At 40.5% G+C, this 24440-nt stretch overlaps 1 protein-coding gene across 2 annotated transcripts in view; it reads right to left on the bottom strand.

The window, feature by feature from the left end:
- unc5ca (unc-5 netrin receptor Ca) overlaps positions 1-23702 on the bottom strand; it is a 189927-nt gene extending 166225 nt beyond the window's left edge. Inside the window, exon 1 of one of the 2 annotated variants that reach the window (XM_076890908.1) lies at positions 23103-23702. In XM_076890908.1, coding sequence (XP_076747023.1) covers positions 23103-23220 — 118 coding nt within the window. In that variant the 5' untranslated portion in view covers positions 23221-23702. The remainder of the gene's footprint in view (positions 1-23102) is intronic. The other variant, XM_076890909.1, reaches the window with a different exon arrangement.
- Positions 23703-24440: the final 738 nt, after the last annotated feature.

Genomic DNA, 24440 nt, shown 5'->3' with positions numbered 1-24440 from the left:
TATTCTGCACTCCCTCTGCGGGACGGAGCGGTCCGATTGACTAACTGTTCCCTAAACTGTTTCCTTTACATGGAGGGAAGCAGGGAGGGGAAACGGTAGAGGGAGCGGTATAGAGGGGGAAAAAGATGAAGAAAAGGCTGCAGATTGACTTGTTTTACCAAACTGTTTTACTTTTTGGGAAGCAGATGAGGCGTAAGGGCCGGACAAAGTAAGCTATAGAGGGTGAGCCGTCAGATTGATTAATACTGCCAAAATTACTACCCTCTCAGATGAGGTGTCATTTTCCCAAAGAATCCCTTACAGACACACAAATGAATGGGACCTTTTGTTCTACGTGGAAAATGAATTACATGTTAAGACTGTACTTAAAACTAAATACTCGGTATATGGGAACACAGAGGGAATCCATTTCTAAAGCCAGTAATTCTAACCAGAGGATTGACAGTAAAACTGTGCGTGTGTGTGTCTGTGTGTATACGTGTGTGTACATGTGTTTAAGCATCTGTGACCATGTCTCCTGTAAAATGATACCTCTTCCTCCATTGCTGAATGCATGACTTATGCCCAGGAAACAAATTGAGCTTTTTTTTTTTTTTTTGCTATAACACAAAATGAAATGAATCTCATTTCTGTTTGTGTTTTCATATGTCAGTGAGTGTGTATATTTTAATACACACAAATTGCTTCCTCTTGTAATAACAAGATGAAGGTAATCTACATCTGGTAGAATGGATGTTTTATTCCTGCTTAACTGTTAAAGCTAAAATAAGAATTTGCTGAATGTATCCAAGACAGGCCAGAGTTCCTATAAGTGCAGAAAACAGTGAAGTGAAGAAAACAGACACAAATAAAATTTGTAGAATGTGCACCGTTTTTCTTTTTGTTTTGTTTTTGTTTTTCGTTTTTTTGTTTTGTTTTTTTTTGGGGGGGGGGGGGGGGGGTATACTTTGGGGGATTGTACCTCAGTCAGCTGAAAGTTACATTTCTTTCAACCATCCAGACCATTTGCCTGCTAACTGCTCGGTTGTTATTCTGCTGCTGACTGACACCAACCTAATGGTTCCTAATGGTTTCTAGTTTTATTGCCTTCCTCTGAAAATGTAGGATGCAGTGAGCAGGTTCTTAGTACATTTTTCAATCTGTCTTTCTGTATGATGAGCTCTGACTGGCTTCTTTGCTCTATGCCTCTGTCGGCCTTTCATTTTTTGTGTCTTATAAGCAAGACGTGCAAGACTAATTAACAGTAGTTTGTAAATCCAAATCTAGTGTGTAGATAAACCAGATCATGGAGAAATATGATTAACTTGAAACAAACTCATAATACTGCATGCCTATGCATACTCATGTGCACAATATGCATGTGTTAAGAAATAAAGCATATGCTTCAATTTTATAAATATGAACAGTGACACAAATACAGCCAGAGACCACATGTGAAAAGCCTGTGGATTATACAAAGCGATGTGATCTCATAAAATTACATTTAGGAAATCAATAAGGGGGAAAAAACACATTGGAAATGATCGAGAGTGAAATTAATTCTTAGGACCTGTCTCATGAAGGCAGGGAGTAATAATAACATAATTTTTCAAGCAGAATACAAGAAGTGGAGAATGTATAGTGAGTTTTACATCTGAACCAGCAGTCAAAACATTAGAAAATTATTTTACAATAATAGTTGGAACATTACACATAAGGGATGTCAGGAATACCAGTAGAATTACACAATTCTCAGTACTGAATTTGATACCAATGTACTTGAAACATAAATTCCTTTATTAAAAAGTTATTTTTAAATACTGACACAGTGGTGAGATAGTTTACTTAAAATGTAAACATTTTGTTGACAGGACTCTGAGTGTAAGGTTAAGATGGTTGCAGACTATCCTGCTAATGTTTTTACAACGTTACTATGTTTCTTACTGTTAGCTGTGTCATGCTAATTTAAGCATTTATATAACATTAGCCATGATTTTACAACGGCAAAGCTAGCTGTCTCAATGTCTTAAAGAATAAAAGAAAAGAAAAAACAAAAACATGCATTTCAGGATAAATATATGTTAATTTAAAAAAAAAGAATTGCAGCATCAGGATGTACACTGATTACAGTAGTAGAAAATGGTTAAAAAAAAATTAAAAACTCCAATAACTAAAAAGGTGCATTCACATTTTCAGAAGTTCAGTAAAAAGTATCATAAGTATTAGTTCTGATGCCATACCTGTTTTACAGCCCTGAAAAAAAATTGTGGCCATAAATGTAAAGATAAATGAATAATTAAATAGTATAATAGGAAGCAACCTGTCTGTTGATGTTCATGTTCAGGAGTGACTTGTTAGTTGAAGAGGAGGATGGTAGAAATGGGACGTGTGTGAATCTATGCTAGCTAGGGTCCCAGGATCTAATTTCTGATTTATAGCTTCTCTCCCACTGCGAGCCAGGCAACAGCGTATAGCTATCTGCAAACTCTGGAACAAACTCCCAGCAATTGTTTTAAAGCTTTGCAGTTTTAAATGTGTCACTCTTTTTCCCTGTTTGTCCATATCTATTTGAATCCAACTACCTATTGTAAGCTAATTTAGCAGAACTGAAGAACTTTGCTTCTTTTCTGCCTGACATTTTTGTGTCAAGACAAGACAAAAAACAGCTGGTAAAGGGAATAAATTAGGGAAATGGTTTGAGATTTAAGGCAGTGCACAGTCATGCTGCGCTGGTCTCCTCTGTGAAGTGCATCCTTCTTCACCCTTCACTGCCCTTTTACTCTTTTTTTCCCCAGAGCTACTCTTCCCGGTTGCCCTTTACTCCCTGCTTTTCTTAAAACACAAGCACACACTGGGTAACTTGTATTAATTTTGTGCCTTTTGATTTAACCTTTACTCTTGCTGCCAAACTTTTTGGACTTTTTGTACACACTAGTTAGGACCTCCGGCATTTCAAATTTAACGCAGTCACACATTTCACCCACTTACGCCCAGTAGCATACAAGCGTTATCGCACACGAACACACATTGAAAGTCACCCCTGGCATTCCAGTGTCTCCTCTCTTCCACAGTAGCTCTACGCTCCTGCTTGAAGCCTGATGATTCCCAGTCCTGTCACTGTGGGCAAGGGAATGTTCTGTCACCGGAGGTAATGGACTGCCTTGTCACCCAAATCAACAGAATGAAGACATAAACCTCCCAGACAGTCCGGACATGGAGGTATGATGCATCTTCAGGACATGAGGTACATATGGAGAGCGAGGTATAAAGAAAGTGACAGAAAGAGATTGTGGACGGGTAAGAGGGGGTGGGGGAGCATGTTTCTAGGGTAGATCAGAGAAGGAGAACCAGTTGACTAATGGCTCAGAAGTAATGTGACCTACTGACTCTCATAAGGTCAGAAAAGCTCAACCTAAATTCATGTTTCTCTTTTAATTACTGTCACATTGCTGTAACACAATTAGCTATGCAAGTCAAAGTACTATAAGAGAAGTATGCTCTTCTTCTGGGGCACTGTATCTGTAAATGTGTCTAAACAAAATGCATGTACAGCATAACATATATAGGGGCGAAGGAACTTCATACTCCTACTCATTCTCTCACAATCTTTCTCTCTTATCACAGATCAGCATTGTGCTTACATTAGCCTGAAAAACTCCAAAGCCAAAGTAAACATAAGCAGAAATGTTGAGGGACACAGTGATCCAGGATGTAAGCACAGCTTCCAATAGCTGATTGGGCACTTCTAATATCCGAACATATTCATGGAGGTATACAGCATGGCCCCGTATCTCTCTCCATAACCCCTAATCTGCTGTTAACCCAAAACATGTTATGTATAGGTATATCTAATAGGGATGGATTAGATTTAAAAAAGAAACGTTGTTGCGCAGACTCTGTATCACAGTTCTTTAAAAAACTGCCAATTGTTAATGCAACAATGTAGTTTACTAATGAACATTCAGGTCAGTGGCACAATAAACGTGTAATTGTACTTAACAGATAGAACTAGCATTGTCTTATGATGACTGATAAAGCTATGAATCTACAAAGGCAAGAGGAGAGGCACTATTACAGCCATGGTTACAGCTGGTAACCATAGCAGGTCTCCGCTCACTTTCTTCGTCCTTTGTAGTCCATCCCACTCCCAAGACCTTGGTCACCGGGGGGAAAAATAATAAAAAATAAAAAAATCTTTGTTTAGCCTCTAATTAGTCTTTTCAGACATTCAGGGTTCTCTTGCAATAAAAGTTTAACCCTCTTCAACTTTTTCCAGAAATACTCCTTTGACTAATTGAAAAAATTCAAACAAATGCACATTCGTCCTTCATGATGAAGATGATGAGAGGAGAAAAATATATCAAACATTTATCAAAAAGAGACGCAGAAGTTTGGGGTTTTCTCTCCTAGGGTAATCTTTCCTTCATTTATAATCTGTATAGCAATTAAATGATCAGAATTAAGTAAGATTTTAGTTATATAACATAATAACAATTAATAAACTGTTACTGAGAAGGCTTTGTGTCATAATTACATAGGATTTAATCAGAATCAGACACAAAAAACAATCGGATACAACTGATCCGGTCCACCATGTCTCATGGAATCAAAAAAGGAAACCTTCAGTGTCATGTGTAATGATCACAACTGGCCTTGCTGAGTTGTATTTTATCTAAGGAATTCATGTGAACGCCTATGTCAGTGCACCTCCTATTACTTTTGGTGTGAATACAAGCAAAGGTACATTTCAACCTAGTCAGCAGTTCACTGTGCTGACGTTAACCTCATTGTAGGAGTTTACAAACTCAGTAATGTATTAGAGTAATTCAACATTCTCTTTATACAATGGGACTATAGTACACCGATTGTAGTCTCTTATTATAGGTTTTCTGCACCAAGAGAATGAGAAACCCGGGAAAAACCAGGGAGTGAGCAGCCGTGCAGGGAGCCAGACAGGTAAAAAGACTTAAAAATGGTCTGAAATGGAAAGAGCTACAAAAAAATGACAGACTCAGCAGAGATCACAGCAAGGTACTCTAATTGAAAAAGGCGAAAGGAGAAAATCATTAAACAAGTCCCACTGGTGTCTCCCTTATTAGATTCCCCTGCTGGTGTCATGCCGATTAAATTCCCCCTTGTTTCCCCTAACAAACTCTAAACTCTCTGACAGTTTTCTAAAGAGAGGGATTACATAGAACTGCAAGAGCACCGTGCTCTTGTGTGGATTTGTCGGTGGGTATAATTGTAGGAAAACCTCCCATATTTTATCAAAAATGTTCACAACACTAAAAAGGCACTGTTATTGCCATGATCCTTTAAAAATCCCAAGGAGAGAATTCATTACTTTTGAAACTACAAATAAAAAGGGCTTTTTACAATGACTTTAGAGATTATCCCTGAAAGTCATGCAAAATATTGACTCCTTTAAAAGTCTCTTAATCGAACACTGTCTTTTTATGCATGTGTCGCTTATGCCTCTGTCGCATCATCAGCATCATAATATTTTCCAGCTGCTTTGTGAGATGAAAACATAAACTGAGCCCGAACCACCAGGAACAGCTGCAGCCATCCATATATCACAGTGCGCCTAACCCTTTATGTCGAGCCTATCACCGAGTACACTAGACCTCATTACTCTCATTAGCTTTTACAGCACTTGGCTAGTAGAGCATTTGCATTTGCAGGGAGACAAGTGGATGGACTGCTGGTACAGTTTTAGCAATACAGTCAACATGCTTTTTGAAATGCACAGCAAAATAAGGTTTGTTTATGTGGTTTGCACAGGCTAATGATGCGTAGCTCACAATATCAAAGCAAATTATGCTGCTGTGGTGGAGCACAATATTGCTGAAATCACCTATTACTGCTTGGTTTGTTTCAAATCAAATCACGGATTTTATCATATTTTCATCGCCTTAAAGTGACCAAGATAGAAACATTAGCATTAACTTCAAAGTACTGCACCAACCAATTTGCTTACTAGTGCAAGCTTAATTTAGATAGTTTAACTATATGTAATGCTCTGATATCATAAAATCATCAAATGCCTAAAATAACTGGAATAATTTCACTGTATTTCATGGCAACATCTCGTGTTTTTTAGGACTTATGGACACTATTCGGACACTACTCGGAACAGAAGTGTTATTAAGATATTACAGACCAAATGTCTCCCAAAAGATTACAAACAAGGAGGAAGGCAGTAGCTTAGAGATATCTATAGATAGCCTTAATATATCAGAAACCAGCTGACATTTCAGTGTTCCCACTGTATATTTACAATAACACAAAACACGCCATGCAGTAATTTCTCTACGCTGCCCTCTATGTATCCTGACAAGATGATAGCTACAGCTGTGACACATTTCACAAAGTAACGTGTCTAACCAGCACTATAGCATAAAGCACTGTCACTTTGATTGTGCATAGAGCCTTTGTCTCCCCAAAGATCTCTGAAATATATTTATGGGAGGGGTAATAAGCAGTTTTAAGTGCCACAGAGGTCTGTCTTTGCTACAGTAACGGGCAGAGCTTCAGCTACAGCGTATATGCACATGTGGGTTTTCCCTACATAAATAAGCAGTGCCCACACCACCCTCTGCTAGTGTATGTGGCTTTGAGTGTGTGTATGCATGCATGCACGCACTGCAGGCCAGAGTCCCAGAACAGCTCGACAAGCTTAATACCATTATCAAGATTTACAGCGATGCTCATGTGGGACTTATATCAAAATGGCTGGTGCAAAGCACAGACAGGGCCGATGTCCCAATTAGCGAGCCTGAGGAATGGCAGTACACGCACAAGCACACACGCACAGACAAGAGGGTCCACAATCCCTTTCTCATCTCTACGTCTCACTATCTTTCTCTCTCAGACACTTCTGCATATTCACTATCTCTTGAACGCTGTCTCACACACACATGCACAAACATACTCTGCTCCCCCTTGGGACACTGCCTCTGGCCTTTACGGCAAGAGAAGGGGAAAAAAAAATGCTGAAATGGTGGAAATAAAGAAAGTGAAAACGAGACGGAGAATGAGGAAGCGAGAGACTGGAGCAGCATCCCAAACAGTTCACAATTAACCAGTTACAGCTTCAAGCCACAAAGTTAACTTTGGCTACTGTGGATCTGATTTTAAGATTTAAAATCTGAAACATTAAGGCGTTCCCAGATTATGTACGAGTGCGATGCTCATGTGGGACTTATAAGTCGTAGCTTTCATACAGCGACTTATTTTCAATCCTTTGCATTTTGGATTTCATTTTAAAAGATAACAATTGACTTATCAGTGATTTAAGACGTATGTTCGTAATCTTCGACAGATAAAGTGTGTGCAAACACGCAGCATACATTGTTGGATTAGTCTCCTGAATGTGTATGTGCATGTATGTGACTGTGTATGTGTGTTTTCAGAAAACCAGGAAGAGCTTTAATGATAGACCAGAAAATGCAGACCAAGCATCTCCCTTTGTGAGTCTCAGAGAGACCAATTCAGCTACTGAACCCGAGATGTGGAAAGCGCTGAAATGTCTGAGGTGCTGCGGAGCCTCAGTTCATTATGATAAACACACCAAATACTAGATGCTCTCAGTGTCAAATCAAAATATCTTGATGATTCATTATTGAGTGCCAAAGAATTCTGTAATTCGCCTTTCAAAAGAGCTTTGGCATGGAAACAAATGACCAATTTCAATATTGAACTGTCATGAATTATTCATGGTTGATTGTGGGCCTTTAGGCATTGAAATTTGAGAGCATTACCTTGTGTAATATCAAAACCTCTCGTGATAAACAGAAATGCACAGACCTCAATTAATTCTTTTGAAGCCTAAAGGATAGAACTTAAAATTAATCACATGACAAGATTTAAGCTTCATTCAGGTACTTTTCATCAGCGCTACATGTTGTTCTGCCGTAAGCCACAACACGATACAACAGCAGTGAAAACAGCGATCCATCCCTCCACCTGCTTTCACTTATTCAATTCAGAGTTGTGGTTGGTCCCACGTGTCATAGGGTGAGAGGCGGGGTACACGCTGGACAGGTCGGCAAGCTATCGCAGGCTAACCCAGACAGGCACACACCTTTGGCCAGTTTGGAAACACCAGTTAACCTATCATGTGTGTCTCTGGATTTTGTTGCTTTTCTCTTACCATCGTCAGTCTTTTTAGTCCTAAATCCAGTCGGTGCCTTCAGTAACTATTTACATTTTATTACTTGTTTTACCCACTGCATTTTCGCATTATTCTGATCTCAGTACTGATCAAAATAATAAGAGAATTATTGTCGATATTAGTGACAAAATTGGACAATTCAATTTACATTCATTCAAATTAAAAAAAAAAAAGTACCAACACTTAACACAAAACTAAAATCAACAGGACACTTTGCATTGTACTACACTGCTGTTAATTAAAACAGGAATATGTTTATTCAACTAATCTAAGTGCTCCTAGAGGCAAAATATTAAGTAGAGGGAGATACTCCTCTACTTCCCCTGCGACATTTTACATACAGTGCAGTATTCCCACTTTGGGGAAGAAAAACAGTGAGAGGATAAAATATCTTTTGTCCAGTTTTTGTCCTGAAGCATTCATTACTTCATTATTCTTTGGTCAACTGGAATGTGACTGGTGATTTCACTGCCTCTTGGCCAACAGGATGGATACACTGACGTGCTGTCGGACAACTCACGTGAGCAACTGCATTGTATTTCTTGGCCTTCGTGCACTCATTATACTGCAGTTTGTGGTGCGTTTTCAGACTGTTGAATAAGTTACTTGAGTTTCTTTGCGGTGGAGACAATTCCACATAAACTCTTTGCATATGATTCAGTCCCATTTGCTCTTAGATAATACCTAGTTATTACTAAATATGAAGTATTTCCACAGAATTTCCAACCAGCAGATGACGTTGATCTGCTTTCAGAGACAAGCTCTTCGCCCTCTGCTGTGCCTGGCGTTTTATTTTTGCTGTAATGGTCTGTTATCTGTTGCATATTTATCTTTCAACATATTAATACTCATCCAGATTACGTGATCAGCACACACAGGTGATGATATGCTTTGTATTCTATTGGCAGAGGATGTATTTCCAATATCATGTTCAGTTAATTGTGTGAAGCCAAAATGATTCATTGTGCTGTCCTGTTTTGAACTCCTTACCGAGCCTCCTCTTTCCTTTCACCTACTGAGAAAAAACTAATTAGTGAAGGAAATTTAAACATTAAGTCTTCAGAAAGAAACAGTTCATCCTTCCCTTTGTCTAGGCTAACTACAAACACACACCTTAACATCCACAGCTACACGTGTCACAAAGTCACAATCACATATACAAACACTCAGAGACACAAATGCATTCCTAAAGTAGAAAACAACAATCAATGTCAGCGCGTCACAGTTCAATAAGCAGACTAAACAGTGTTGCTCAATTATTACTGTCTTGTTTAACCAACAGCACAAGAACAACACTGAAAATCAATACCCTACCACGCAACAGAGTGTGTGTTTTATAACACCGAGGAACGATGTGTGTGTGTGTTTAATCCACTCAATGGATCAGCGACAGGAAAAGGTCTTTGATGATTAAACGTCCACTTAAGCAGTCTTCGCAAATGTGGAGATGTGTGCTTGTGCATGTGTGCGTTAACGTATTCTAAAAGATTCGACAAAGGGGAGATGGTAAATCTGCCTTGATTGATTATCTATAGGCAAAATGGTTACAACATTTGGTCTACAAAGGCTGAATATAACCTGTTTATTTCCACAGATTAGAGAGTCTAAGGTTTAGAGTGCTGACCTCAGCCAGACACTGTTAAAGTTTGGAGTTTTTTCAGAACAATAAATGTTGGCTCGTTAATGCTTCTGATGCTATTGCTCTATCTTAATTAAGTGGGAAATGTCTGCATGACAGCATGAGAAACTTAACATCATTTCATATAACACGCTCTAATAAGGCCTAATTTAGGGCATCAGGTTATTCTAACTCTAGTTCTCTGATGCTCAGGTCACTACATAGTCTGCAAAACCCTGACGGCACCAGTCTGTCTGAAACTCAGCAGCATTTTGTGATCTTAACTCTGTGCTCATTAAATAATTCATCAGACACACACCCCCTCTTGAACACAAAAAGCGTTAGAACTAAAACCTTAAAAGGGCTAAATGGTAGCAGAGCATCATGAGGAAGAAACTATTTTTGGGAAGGCGGGTACATCTCATCCCCTTTAATCCTGGAACAGAAATGTCTGTCAGCTGAGAATTGAATGGCAAATATCACAGCAAAAAAAATCTAAAACCTCAAAGGTCTGTGTCCTCAGTCACTAGTGTGCTTGCTTAAAGAAAATTAAACTTAAATGAGCATCATTTTATTCATAATCACATACATAACTGCCTACTGTGGGTTCTGTGTTTTGTGAAGTGCAGGTGAAGACTTTCTGCCTGTTGAGCTGTACCATGTACTGCTTCCTGTTCAACCTAGTGAGCCAGTTCTGTAAAATACTGCAGGTAGCAGCACAAAGTCAGAAAAAGAAAATGTCAACTCAGAACAGGCAAGTTTGTCATTAGCTGCAAGTTTCAGTTCATTTCCAAACTAAAATTAAACTTTCGCGAGTTGCAAGTTGACCTGAGGCCAAAACGGCAGCCCTGTCCTCATTTTCTGACAAGACCTCAGCACTGAGCGGAGATAAACCAAAACCCTGGAGGGACCCAGAGGAGGAAGCAACACAAATAACTACAGTTACAATACAAGGATTTGGATGAGCTAGAGGGAGCCGTGGGCATTGTCTGGCTTTAGTCAGCTACTTTCTGCTTCTTTTGAAACTGTTCCTTGGGTGTGGATGACATTTCTCAGAACAGAGAAGGGGGAAAAACACTTCAAATGTTTCCACAAAGTTTTCCTTCTTCTGCCTTTTGTTCAAAGTTTAAATCTCCTCTTCCCCTAGGAAGGAAGGAAGAAAAGAAGGAAGGAAGGAAGGAAGGAAGGAAGGAAGAAAGAAAGAAAGGAGAGGAGGGAAAAGGCTCAGACCAAAGAGGAGAAAGATGAGAGAGGGTGAGGAAGTGACAGATGCAAGACAACGTAAAAGAAGAACACGCACGGACACACGAGAGCGCTGAGGAAAAAGGAGGTTCTTTTCATGTGGTGAAATAACCCTGCTGTGACACTATGACATAAGCCTCACATTCATTCATGCACTCAGATAAAGTAACCCATATGCACGCTTTTGGCACAAATGCAACATATATAGATTACAGAACATACCATAATGCACAGTATATTTCAATAGCAGGCGATGATGGTGTAACTGATGGCAATAAAACAGCAAAACTTGAAAAAAAAAAAAGATGCACATAGAAACAACAATAATTGTGGCATCATATAATCATGTGTGCTCCCGTGTTTTGGTTTTTACTGTGCAATTAATGCAATAACTCAGAAAAGAGCGCTTTTAAAATGCATAGCCATATTCTGAGAACAAAAATGCAAAACATTAAATCGTTTTCCAAATACATCCCCAGCCAACTCATTGAGTTACAACCAATTTGGTACAAAGATGATTAGGCTGAGAGATGAGCATTTTGTGAGGATAATGGGGATATAATGAATTGTTACAACTGTACAGGTGGCTTTTCCCGCCTTCCTCAAACTCCAACTGCCAAAATATCAGACATGGTCCAAGACAGTGATGGGAAGTAAAAAAACTGCCAGAAGCACAACTGCTACTGCATATGGAGACACAGTTTCTATCCACGCTCCTACTTTAACTGCCAAATTAACCGTTCAGAGCCTGTGAGTGTGTGTGTGTGTGTTGGCTGCCCTGCATTCACACCCCCTTGTATGCTAGTGTTGAACAGGGTAGAGACACTTGTCCCTTAGTGTACTGTGTCTGTGTCTTTCTCCTATTATTGGCGCTCTGATTTAGCCACATGTCATTGGACACTGAGCCAGTTTGTGTTCGGAAAAACCGTTACTGCACAACTACACCAGCTGTGCCTCGGGGATGAGATGATGATGGCAACCGAAAAAGAAAAAGAGCAAAGAAAAAAGAAAAAGCAGAAATATGCCTGAGGTGACTGGATGGGACTATCTCAAATCAAATTTGTTGGATCGCAGTCTTTGATTTGAAACACCTGTCTCGCATTGTGGCCTTTTAATAGTCTTCATAAAATCGTGGCTTCTGCTCATATGAGCCAGTTCTCCAAAGAGTCCATTCTACTATCACTGTGAAAAGAGAGCTAATCTGTGCCTTTGTTGCAAGCTCAGAATGAAACAAAGACTGTGTGGGCCCCCCCCAAACTTCATGAAGACTCTAAAGCCACAGTAACAATCTGCCACGCATGAAAAATAAACAGCTCCTTGACCTAAAATGTCCAAATATAAAAGCAAAGAACTGGAGCTGGTAAGTGGTGAAAAAGGAAAAAAGATAGCAATTATAAAATCAAGAGCCTACTGAAAAGATGTGCAGCTCAAAACAATACTTTTAATTTTAATAGAAACCTTTATCGTGGCTGTTGGATCCTTTTATGATTAATCAGTAGTCATTCATTAAATCCACAAACTTTTTTATTAGATTTTTTTTATAGATTTGTGGTTAAACGTAGTTCTGAAGAACTAGAGTTCAGACTGAGTTATTTACTATAGAAAGGCAACTTTCTATAGTAAACGTCAGTGTTATTTAATACTGAAATAATTGACTGATGTTCAATTTGTTTTTGACTTTTTTCCATGCGGAGCTATTTTAGCTTTTCTCAACTACAGCATGCGTAGGTGGCTGCGACCGTGTACAATTACATCTAGATTACATCAGCTGTCAGATGACGGCAGAGAGCCCCAGTGTTCATCCTACTTGACGCAGATCACAGATAATGATGCGACACTGCACTGTTTCATGACCAAATGTTCCCCACCTTTAATTAAAACGTATGTTTTGATTATTTTTAAGCATCTAAAATGACAATTAAAAAATAAAACACTGAATCTTTGACTAAAACAATAAAACACTGACTTTTTAAATGTTGTCCAGTTTCAGAAATATACAGTGCAGTATCTCCAAAAAGCCTGTCAAAATTAGTTAAATATTAATATTTAGTCAGGACCAGAATTGTGTTATATCATCACTTTGAGTTGCCAGTTTTGTGTCCTCATATTAGAACTGAAATTTCAAGACAGTAAGTGACAGCACAATGTGTGTCTTAAGGGTATTTTTCAGAAATTGTATCATAGAACTACAGAAACACTTGAGGATAAAATTATGAAATGCCATCAAGTAAAGTGCATACGATATTAAGCACAGGGTGTGGGCATAAAATTGAGAGAATGAGACATTTCAAGGTCAACCCAAGGAGAGGATTGTTGTGTTGTTAATAAAAATCACTAAATCTTGTAATGGACCCCAGCAAGCCTGAGAGTTTAAAAAAAACAAGTAGACAAGCATCAAGTTATGACACATACACACATGCATGAACACATACACTCAAAGCCTGTGTGGGAAGAAATCAATGAAAACAAAGCATTGCTGAAATGTGCTATAAACCACAGCAAAAAGCAAGTCAGTAGGTCTTTACTTTTATAGCTGCACTGCTGAGTCACAATGTGAAGCACCCACAATAAAAACCAACTGAGGTTGCTGAGACACTGTACGAGACACCATCTTTAATCTCTCAGTCATTCAAAACAACTAAAGCCGTCACCCATTGACCTCATCAGCACCCCACTTAATTTTAAGCCTCTTTGGAAAGAGCCTTTCCTAAAAAGTAATATCTGATTATCTCCACCAGCTGCTGACTCAATGGCTGGCAGCAAACGGTTGACCCTTGAATCTTTTTTAAGCTTTTTAAGCATAAAGGCTATTGGTGCGATAAGTAAAAGTGAAAAAATAAACAGAAATAACTTTGATAAAGTCAACAAATTTAAAATCCTACTCTTCATTCGGAAAGGTGAGTTTGCTAAGCTAGAGTCGTGATTTGTCAGAAGTATTTTTGAGTAGTGTTGTGTTTGAATGCCTTCCTTCACAGGCCCACCTATTTCTTAAAGTAGCTTTTTTTGTTGGGTTTTTAACTTTTGATATATTTTTAATCTATTTTTAAAGTAAAATAAAAGCCACTTTTTGACTAGCACGCCTGTACCCGTGTGTCCTTTGCTGGTTCCATTGCAGACTGGTTAACAAAAAACTACATTTACTGTTGCAGGGTAACAGAATTTTGTTTGACTGTTAGCTGTTCAGTTTTAACATTGCGAAATAAAAGGCACACAAAGATGGAATATTTTAGACCAGCACTGTAAACCACCCACTTATGTCCTTTGAAGTGTTGCCTTACTTTAGCATAACTTTCAGTTACATTTTGCCTCATTATCGGAGACGTTGCTTGATCTTGCTCTAATTTTCCTGCTCTAGATGTTCTTTAGACTACCTGAGTAGGTTACATCTTAATTTATGATATCTTTAGCCTGCACATAACGCTAGTGAATCACTGACTGGTCTAAACTGCAGCTAATTTTGATACAAATCAGTGCTGCCTTTTCTGTTTGGAGCCAGGAACAACCAAGGGTTGTTGCTTTTCAGACTCCCATCTTCCTCAGACCAAATCAAACATTAGCTCACTAGAAACATTAATCAGTGACAATCTACAAATAGACTGGTGAATAGGGTACTTTAACTACATGGTAACTGGTAGTCTTGTATAATCAAGTGAAAACATTAACTTTTTAAACACTGCACGAATACATGTCTCCAATTCAGAAGCTCCAAGTCCAAGATGTGGTTAGTCTAGGAGCCATGAGGAGATGCAACTGACAGCTGTCAATCAACAGTCACGTGAAAGACATCAAAGCTTTTATCCTTTATTAAATAATTTTCATAACTACACAAATTTACCTATAAACAAACAAAGAAACAAACAAACAAACAAAAAAGTCAACTGACTCCATATTTGATTAAATACAAATGACCTAATACACTGTAGAACAAATGAGGCTATTTTTGTTCATCTTTAACGGCCTCAGCTGTGAGTTAGGCTTTCCAAACTATTCATATGAGACATAAGGCCTTTCTTTGTGTTACTTTAAAAACAGCTAAAGTGCAACGCGCTGTTCTAGGATATTTGTCATCAGACTTGAATGTTTCAGTATATTTTGGCACTAGACTTTATTTCCACATTGGCTACAGCCCCAAGTGGCAGCTGCCGCTCCAGTCATAACCTCAAAACAAGCCAAGTAATGCAGACTTCATAGAGTGACCTTCAACTTTTAGTGTTTTGTTTAATCAAATTACGTTTCTCTCAGAGAACTGTCAGAAGGTGATCCCTTCTATCGCCTCCCCCCCACCCCCCTCGATCCCTAGCCCGTCTCACTCTTCTATGATCACCTTTTTCCCTGATGAACAAAAGATTTCACAAAGCAAGACTTTCTTTTTTTTCCACAATGTAAAGTCATTATTCTCTCTCCTTTGTCTCCACTCTCCACCTGCAAGTACCTTCCTACCTGTGTTCTTCTGGGGGAGGTGTTGGTGGGAAAAAAAATGCTGTGTGCATGGATAATTCTGGAATATAACAATGTGATATTTCATCTGCACGCGCACACAAACACACTCGCCGGACACAGAAAACGTGCCTTGTCAGCGAAGTACTGCCCATATTCATTAGCCACTTAGAATGCTGTGTTCAAATGAATCAAAGTAAACTGCTTACACGTAATCTTGTCACCCGCAGAGTAAAATATACCACGTCTGTTATTACATTGGTGTGGAGCCAAAATGAGTCAATGGCCTTGCAGTACCATATGGGTGTCTAGTGTACAGAGTATATTTGTGTGTGTACAAGTTTCTACCTACTGCAATAAATGCTAACAGAATAAGCTGCAGTCATTTGTGCACATTATTATCTGTGCATGTGTGTTATGTATTTGTTTTTCATAAGCCTACAAGGGGAATAACACAGTGAATTACATCATATCTATAGCGAGCAATGGCCGAGCAATGGTTTTTGGGGGGGTTTTACAACACACACTAAATCCTTTTTTCTTTTTTTCACTGCATCCTACTGAATTACAATGTACGCTTTCAAGAAAGGCTTCTATGCGCGTTTGTTTGTGTACACGGATATGTGCAAAATGCAAGCGTAAGCCTAGGAGGTAAAAATTTGCAGTGGCGATTATAGTAATTATGGTTTCAGGTTTTTTGGATATTCCTTTAGATGGACCACTAGATTACCAGGCAGTTTTGGCAAAGAAAGAGGGAGAGTGGGGAAAAGAAAAGAGTTACTGTTGGGGAAGGGGTGGACTGAGGGAGCAAGGGAGAGAGGAAAACTTTCAGAAGACAGGGAGAAGGAGAGCAAGAAAGAAGGAGAGAGAGCAACAAAAAGGGAGAAGAGAGAATGTAGTGGCGAAAGATAGGAAGACGAGAGAGACTAATCCTTCAGGCAGCTTCCAAACACTACTCAGCCTGCTCACTCGCTCCCTCCTCCTCCCCCCATCTCCCTCTCCGCTCTCGACCAAGAGTTGAATGGACTTTTACAGTGCAGCTTTGTTTCCCGTCAAAAAGGAGCATGAATGTCAAATTCTCAAAAAAGAAAAGAAAGAAAGAAAGAAAGAGAACACCTTCTTATGCTGTTCTTTCACTTCCCTTCTCTAATCCAACACACTCTCTTTCATCGTGTCTCCATTTCCCTGTGTTTCCCTATGTTTGTCCTTTCTTCTCTGCTCCCTCACTCTCACGCTCTCAGTATAGGACAAAGCTCATAACAAGCTTTCAGCAGAGACAAAAAGGACCCGGGACCCAGCCTCGTGGACCCCCTGTTGCGGCATGTCGTCTTTTCTCAATGGCAGCTTAATTACATATTCATGGCAACACAAATAAGACACTCTTGCTCCAACACACAAACACGCCACTCGGCCAAAACACCCAACATCCATCTGCTGGTCGTGTGTCTGCCCTCGAGAAAATGTTCTTCCAAAAGAGAGCAACACATATGTGGAAGTGTCTCGCCTCATATTCGCCTGTTTGAAGGAGGGACACTTGTGTAATGCAGCCACACAAAAGTTTAAGCGCTGCAAACATCTGTGATATTGTTCAAAAAAATAATAATAATAAGATACACACATTTTAAATGTGCAGCCTGTCTTTAATATGTGCACCAAGCAAGCAAAAAATAAAAAATAAAATCTGGAGACGGAGCAGACTGTAGCTTTGGCATGAATCCAAACAAAGTGTCAAAGACAGACACGGGAGGGGGCGAGGGATTAAGTTGAAGAGGCAGAAGTTGTTGGGTCCAGCCCCCCCACAGGAAGATGAAACAAAGGTGTCCTATAATCGCTTGTCTCCAATAAGTGAAGCTTGCTGCTTGTTGTTTCTGAAGCAAATAAACCAACCCGTGCTATTTACTGGAGGTTTTACAGTATCAAATAAAAAGAATATATAGACCATGAAAAGCCTCGGCTGGCGGCTGCAGACACAGGCAAGGCCTTAAAACAAAGAGATTCAGGGTGAGATTTCAATGAAGAGCAGCTGGCATAGTGTGGAGCTCCATTTCTCTACCTGTCTCGTTCCTTCCTTTCAATTCCATTTATCTGTACTGGACCCGTAGGAGAAGGCGTTTGTGTGTGTGTGTGTGTGTGTGTGTGTGTGTGTGTGTGTGTGTGTGTGTGTGTGTGTGTGTGTGTGTGTCTCAATGTGTAGGCAAACTCTCTCTCCCTCTCTCTGCCAGATAGATGAGTTTCTGTGACCACACACACACAAAAAATACAAAATGTCCTGCTGCTTGTGGGCCCCGTTCGGAAGCACAACAATATGTCCAGTGTTTTGGCTACACTCTAATTAAACAGCGTAAATCTAAGTAGAGAAAGACGCTGAGTGGTGAGAGACGGCAGCAGCAGGGGAACAAAATAATAAAAAATGACAAAGATTTACAAGGCAAACAGCATGTCAGAGGTAGCAGATGGGAAAGAAGAAAAACAGGACAGAGAATAGGAGAAATGGGGACATATGACAAGAGGGAAGAGCCGAGACATGGACAACAGCACAAAAATCTGTGGCCCGGCACTGAGTGGCAGTGATTCACCAAGTCCAACTGTTTACTACTGGGATCAGAAATGCAGAGTTTCATAAGCAGCAACTTAATCACAAATGACCTTTTTTTAGCCTTAGAAAACAAATTCTATTGGATGTTTCTTTACAAAAGGTCATTCGCTTTTTTGTTGTTTTTTTACAACTCAACCCGATCTGCCCATGTGCAGCTAATTTTCATACCGTTTCTGAATGCATTTTTTCCCTTGCTGGTGGAGCATAATTAACAAATTTTAAAGATAAAACAGTCAAACAGGGTTATCATTTTCCTGAGTGCAGGATTCCATGGGACCAACGGGAACTATATAGTAGGCCATTGATTGAGAACAAACGGCGTTTTCTCAGTACAACCACCCTACACACAGAGACACGCACACGGGCACAGACGCAGCTAACAAAAACAAAAAGCCTGGAAATGAGAGCACCAAATGAGGCCTTAGGTTTCTCAGACCATGAAAAATTCATAATTCCAGATCTTTACATGAAACTCTAGAAGGAATTAGGCCTAACAGCGGGAGACGCTGGGAATCGGTTTCAGAATATTTTGCTTTCTCTTTTTCGTCTTTTCTCTAGCTCAGGCTCTCTCTCTCTCTAGTAAACATGCACGTTCACAGAGACACAAATGCACACAGCAGAACACAAGCGCGCACACACAGGGATGCATTCTTATGTTCCATCCTGGGTTTTCCCCTGCGGAGAGTAAGATACTAAATGGTGCAAGTGGTGTCTGGCGTGACGCAGTTTGTCGACACAGCCTTTTGAAAACCGCACTTCTTCAGAAAGAAGGATTTCTTGTCTTCTTTCCTCAAAGAAAAACACGCCTGCAAGTTCTCTGCTGCTACACAAACAACTCGAGTTCGGGCTCTTGATTCTCGAAATAGGTTGAGCTGTAATTGCTATGTGTTGATGTACTGAAGGTGGACGGCATTTTCACAGTGCAACATAAAATGTACTCAGTGAATAGATGAGCAGCCATGGCCCACAGGCAAGCAGGGAAAAAAAGGTGAGGAAAACCCATTCAGCAACTAACAGAAGACACTGACTGAAAGGATAGAGATAGAGAAAAGGTGGGTGGTAAAAAAAAAAAAAGTCTCATCACTGGTCACACTTAAAGAGAGAGTCTATGAAACACACGGATGAGTAAGCAAGGATAAGATTTTTTTTAATTTTTTTTTTAAAGAAAAAGGCAGAGAGAGCAAGGGAAATCTGCCATCACTAGGCTACTGCTAGCAGCAGGAGGGTCTTCGATACAAAACAACCCCAGACACAGTCAAAGACTTCCTTTCACACACTCCCATGAACGCCTGTCCGCGCACACAAGCCATGCACATAGAGTATGCTCACACACACAACACACACAGAAAGCAAACAGAATGCTGCACTGTCTGACTGAAAAAAAAAATCTTTCTCTGTGTGTGTGTGTGTGTGTGTGTGTGTGTGTGTGTGTGTGTGTGTGTGTGTGTGTCTGCATATGGCAGTAAGTGTGACAGTCAGTGAGCTTGTCCAGTCCTAGTGGAGTGATCAAAGCTAGTGCAAACCACCCAGAGAGATCTCCCTTCCTCATCCATTCATCCTTTCGCTTTCTCACTTTATCTCCCTCCATCTCTCTCTCACACCCTCTGATGCAGAAACGCCATCATATTTACCACGCAGAATCTGCTCAACCAATTGCACAGCGCTGGCTTGAGCAGCACAGCCAATCAAAGTGGCCTATTTAGTTCCAATAATTCCCAGCTGCCCCCCTACAAGCACTGAACCCTGGATGGCGGCACTACACCATAGGACAGGGACATAGCATAATGGGAGACAGCATGGGAGCCCTGGCAATATTATAATGCCGAATGTGCACACACACATGCAATGAAACGCCACATGAGCTCGGAACTCTATGACAGTGCCAAGTTCGCACAAACGCGCAAACACACACACACTCCACAGGAGTTCTCTGAAACCGTCCCCAACCTGCCAAGTTTATGAATGCACACAGCTCACAGGAGTCGTGTAAGCCCAACTTTACAGTTCTGTACCAACACATTCACATACATATGCAACTACACACCAACAGTTCTCTGTAGCTATAGAGCACAGCTTTAAATGAAGTGAGAAAGCATCCTGAAATAGATCTGAATGTTCAGTTTAAAGAAACGTGTAAGCTGTAACACAACAAGCTGCCACACAAATGCACGAAAAGTTGAATTGTAGAACCTAGCTACACAGCACCTGAGTCATCGTGGGGTTTTTTTTAAAAGTGGACTTCTGAGACTTTGTGCAGCAATCTTGACATCCATTCATTCCAGATCAAAATGTAAGGGGGCTTAGCTAATGGCTTTAAAAGGCACAACTACTTGCACTCAAGCTGGCATGAGAGGATTTCAACTAACACTCTCCTCTGATTGTACTGTATGTGCACATGTCAGTGTGTGCACAAGCGCCTTTGTGTATGAGAGACTTCTCCACAGCCCAATACACTTTCTACCGTGCTGCACAGCTAGGAGAGACGTCTGCAGGCCAGATTAAATGACTGAGAGCTAAAAAATGAATGAATAAATCAAAGGTTCATAATTAAAAGCTTAAGGGAGAACTAAATGTGAAGTAAAATAACTTGGCTTGAACCCTTTGTGTGAAATAAGTGTACTCAAAATGGATTTAAAAAAAGAAAAAAGAAAACAAAACAGCTTCCCTCTATTTGAGAAACCTTTGTGATTCATTACGATCAGATATGAATCAAAAGCAGCGCCAGCATCATTCCCACAAACACCATCATCCTGAACATCGTTAGTCATGACTTCAAAAACAAACTCTGCTATTAAACTCGCCAAAAACCACATATTCCACTGTGGAGTACAAACTAGAGGCCAACAGCTGGCCCTAAGACATTCAATGATGCATGAGCTGCAATGGACGGAAGAATAATCTGGTTAGAACAACTGGATGTATTTTCGTGTTCCATGTACACGGAACGATGTTTGGGATTTGAAGGAGGTTCTCTCCCACTGATCCACAGACAGGATCAGCTAGGTACACAAAGACCCCCACCCCCCCCCCTCAGTTAAGTTGTGTTTGTGTGTTTTACCCCATTCAATAGAACAGCTAATGAAGTGACTCCTCTCACACAAGGAAACGACTTCAGAGACACGAGCCAAGTTGGTTGTGAACAGTGACAGAAAAAACACACACATAACAGCTACGCCAAATGGATGCGGAAGAGGAGAAGCAGAGGATTCAAAAGATTTTTTTTCTTTTAAATGAGGGCAGAATGCGAGAAAAACGACACTTTTCAGGACTGTGAAAATATACAAGTTTCTTCTCCCTTAAAACGCATCAACAGTTTAAGCTTCCAATTATCAGATTTTACAATGAAAGTTAAATTGAGCCGCGTATTGGCACCGATGTGCAATTTATCAAAGGTTGGTGAAACCCTGCTCAAATCGTGTCCCCTAAATTGAAATGTATCGATTTAACAGTAAACCAATGGAGAACGGTTATAATGAATGTTAGCGGCAGTTACTGAAAAGCTGTTCCCCAGGGCAATGAGAGAAAGGTGGCAGCAACATCATGTCCAATTACTACCCAGATTCGGCACAAAAACCTGAGGCTAATCTGTAATGTCAATACTAATGTATGCACTACATCCTTGTGTAGCATATGACAGTTACTCTAGGGAATACTCTAGAAGTTTTTCAAGTGGAATTATTAGTTTTATGGCAGAGGCTGAAGCCTTGCGTGAATTCTTTATAAGAAACTATAGGGTCATAGCTAAATAGAAGACAAACATCGAGCAAGAGTGGCTTTAAGAAGGTCAGCTTTTAAAAAGGTGGTGGTGAATAAAGCTGTGTCGTAAAACAGCACCGGGGCTGGGCATTAATTCTTTTGGAGGAACATTAACAGGGCACAAGTTCTCCCTGAGAAGGTCAATAAGAATGTGAAAGCTGGAAAGATGCGTCTGGTTTCAGCATTTTCACGAATCCCACATGGTTCATGATAAATTAAAAAAAAAAAAAAATCCTATCCAGGAGAGCATCCGGTTAAAAGTTGGGCTGCTTGCAGTGTATGACCCGCGACATTCCCCACAAACACCGGCCATAGTGGGTGGTTGCTTCTCACTCTTCAGAAATATCACTTTAATATCCCCGTTATGCTTCACTAGGGCGTATAGTAAGTAACGGCTCTAATACTCAGCACCGAAACATCTTTACATTATGTGTTTGCGCTATCTTTGGATTCTGCTTAATCCTGCTGGGCTGTATTACAGTCCTCACTTTCAGCCCATTCCTTCTGCCTCCTTCCGATTGCGTTATGAGATCCATAAGACTGTAATTGCCTTTAACCTTCTGGCGGCGCAGTGTTCGTGACTTCTGATCGGTCTTTCAATCGGAGCAATGGACCTTCGTTAATTTTAACGAAGTACTGCGCAATTAATGCACTAGTCGCCCAATCAGAGATTCTCCAGCCCTGCCTGCCCTTCACGGTGTTTTCACATTAATGTAACTGCATCTGCGCATAGTTCATTTGTCCGCTCAGAACTGAAACAGAACTGGCAGAAAATCCCCGCAATATTCTGTTCTGCCCGCGAGGTCCCACGATACTGCTCGCGAGTTTTGCAATTATATTCCTATTTATCTGGTTCTCAATAGTGGGTCAAGTGCACGTTTCTCTGTGTATTAAGTCTAATTTTAAGTCGTTTTTCTACACAGCAGGCTGTCGTTTTCGGTCTTCCCGGATTAATTAGCCTATTAGTCGTATTTCCCTGGGAAGAAAAAAAAAGTGGGCTGTGAGTTTAGCTGCTTTTCAGCACACTTCAAGCGGCCAAGAAAATGCGCATACACAGTTTACACATTAAGATGCTGACCATATACTAAGCTAGTCTTCTACTCTAAGTCAATTTAAATGGAAATATGGCCAAAAAAAAGTATATCTCCTTGTTGAGGGGATACTTCTCTGGGTCTACTAATTGACATGCCGCCCATACCACTTAAACGCACCTCGGCAGTGAAGGAGAAGGCCCATCACTTTCAAACGTGCAAGGTGTAATTAAAGCGCTTGACAGAAGACGCGCTCTCACGCCTTACCTTGAGCGACTCCTGCGTGTATTAGCACCAGGACAATCAGGATCCTCGGCGTGGCGCTCATTCTCACCAGGCTGGAGCTCCCGAGTACTATTCCACTTCTCTGTCCACTTTTACCCATTACAGGCAACGCGTAATACACATAAACTCCTCCGTCCACGGTGGGTGAAACGAGAACCCACCCCCCAACACGTCCTCCACAACAGGATCTGCTGGTTGATCAGACGTGTCCAAGACCAAAGCGGCTGGTGTGTAACTTCTAGTCCCGATGTCTAAGTCCGTCTCAAAAGGCGCGGGGCGAGCTGTGATAGCAGAGGTGGAAACAGCCACGGGCTCCCTTCACTCGTGTCAGCGGCACTGCTGCCTTGCCACTAAGCTCTCTCCGTGCGTTCTCTCCTTCTCCACCGTCTCTGTTTACGCAGAGAGAAATGCCACCGCCCTCTGGCTACCATGCGAGACCATGTTTCTCCCTCTCTTCTCTTCTTTGCTTCCCTTTCCCTGTCTTTCGTGAACGTACACACGAAAATACGAAATGCAGATAAAATCTCAGCTCACGCGTTTCACTTTTAATGACACGTCTGAACAGCGTTGTGCTCGTGGCAGGTGCGTTCTTTCACTCTAAAGACAGTGAACAGACTTTAAAGAACCTTGTATTTCCTCCTAGATGCTAAAATTTAGGAGAGAGGGAGTAGTTTAACTTTTTTCTTTACTTTCTTGGATTTTTTTTATTGACCATCTAATGATTGCACGTGTACGAGTTTGTGCGCCTTCAAAATCTCTCAGTGTGGAGCAAAGCAAGGATAGGGTTTCTCGAGAGCTTAGTTTACCGACTAATGCCTGCCCCCTGACGGCCATGTCCGTTGGACCTGCATGAAGACATATCAGTGAGAGGTATAATTCAACAACAGCTTCTTTTATTGCTATTGGGTTAAACAGAATAGATGGATTATTTGATATTCGCAAGGAATAACTGATTGTGCCTGTGACTGTTCGCTTTTCCCTCATTCTTTTGACCACATTTCTGCCCCTCTAGTGCCAGGTGCGTGTACCATAAATCCAAGTGTTGTTGTGACCCTCGGACTCAGTTGCTCTTTGAACTACTGAACATCCACTTCTTCGTGATGTGCATCATCTTAAAGCAGACTACTAGAAATAAGTGATCACTTGCCATAGAGACGAGCACAGGAATTTATTCAAAAATGAATGCCTGAATGTAAGATTTTATTAAAAGCAAAATGAGAGACCGTTCACCTTAAAAGGAGAACTCCTTCAGTGCCACTTCCCATAGATGTGCTAGAGAATAATGAACTTTCAAATAAAATTATGCAGTAGCAATAACCA

The sequence above is a fragment of the Maylandia zebra genome, linkage group LG12 (assembly GCF_041146795.1).
Source record: "Maylandia zebra isolate NMK-2024a linkage group LG12, Mzebra_GT3a, whole genome shotgun sequence".
Taxonomy (NCBI): Eukaryota; Metazoa; Chordata; class Actinopteri; order Cichliformes; family Cichlidae; genus Maylandia; species Maylandia zebra.
Note: the sequence above shows the minus strand (reverse complement) of the source record. Positions and strands in the feature narration are given on the sequence as shown.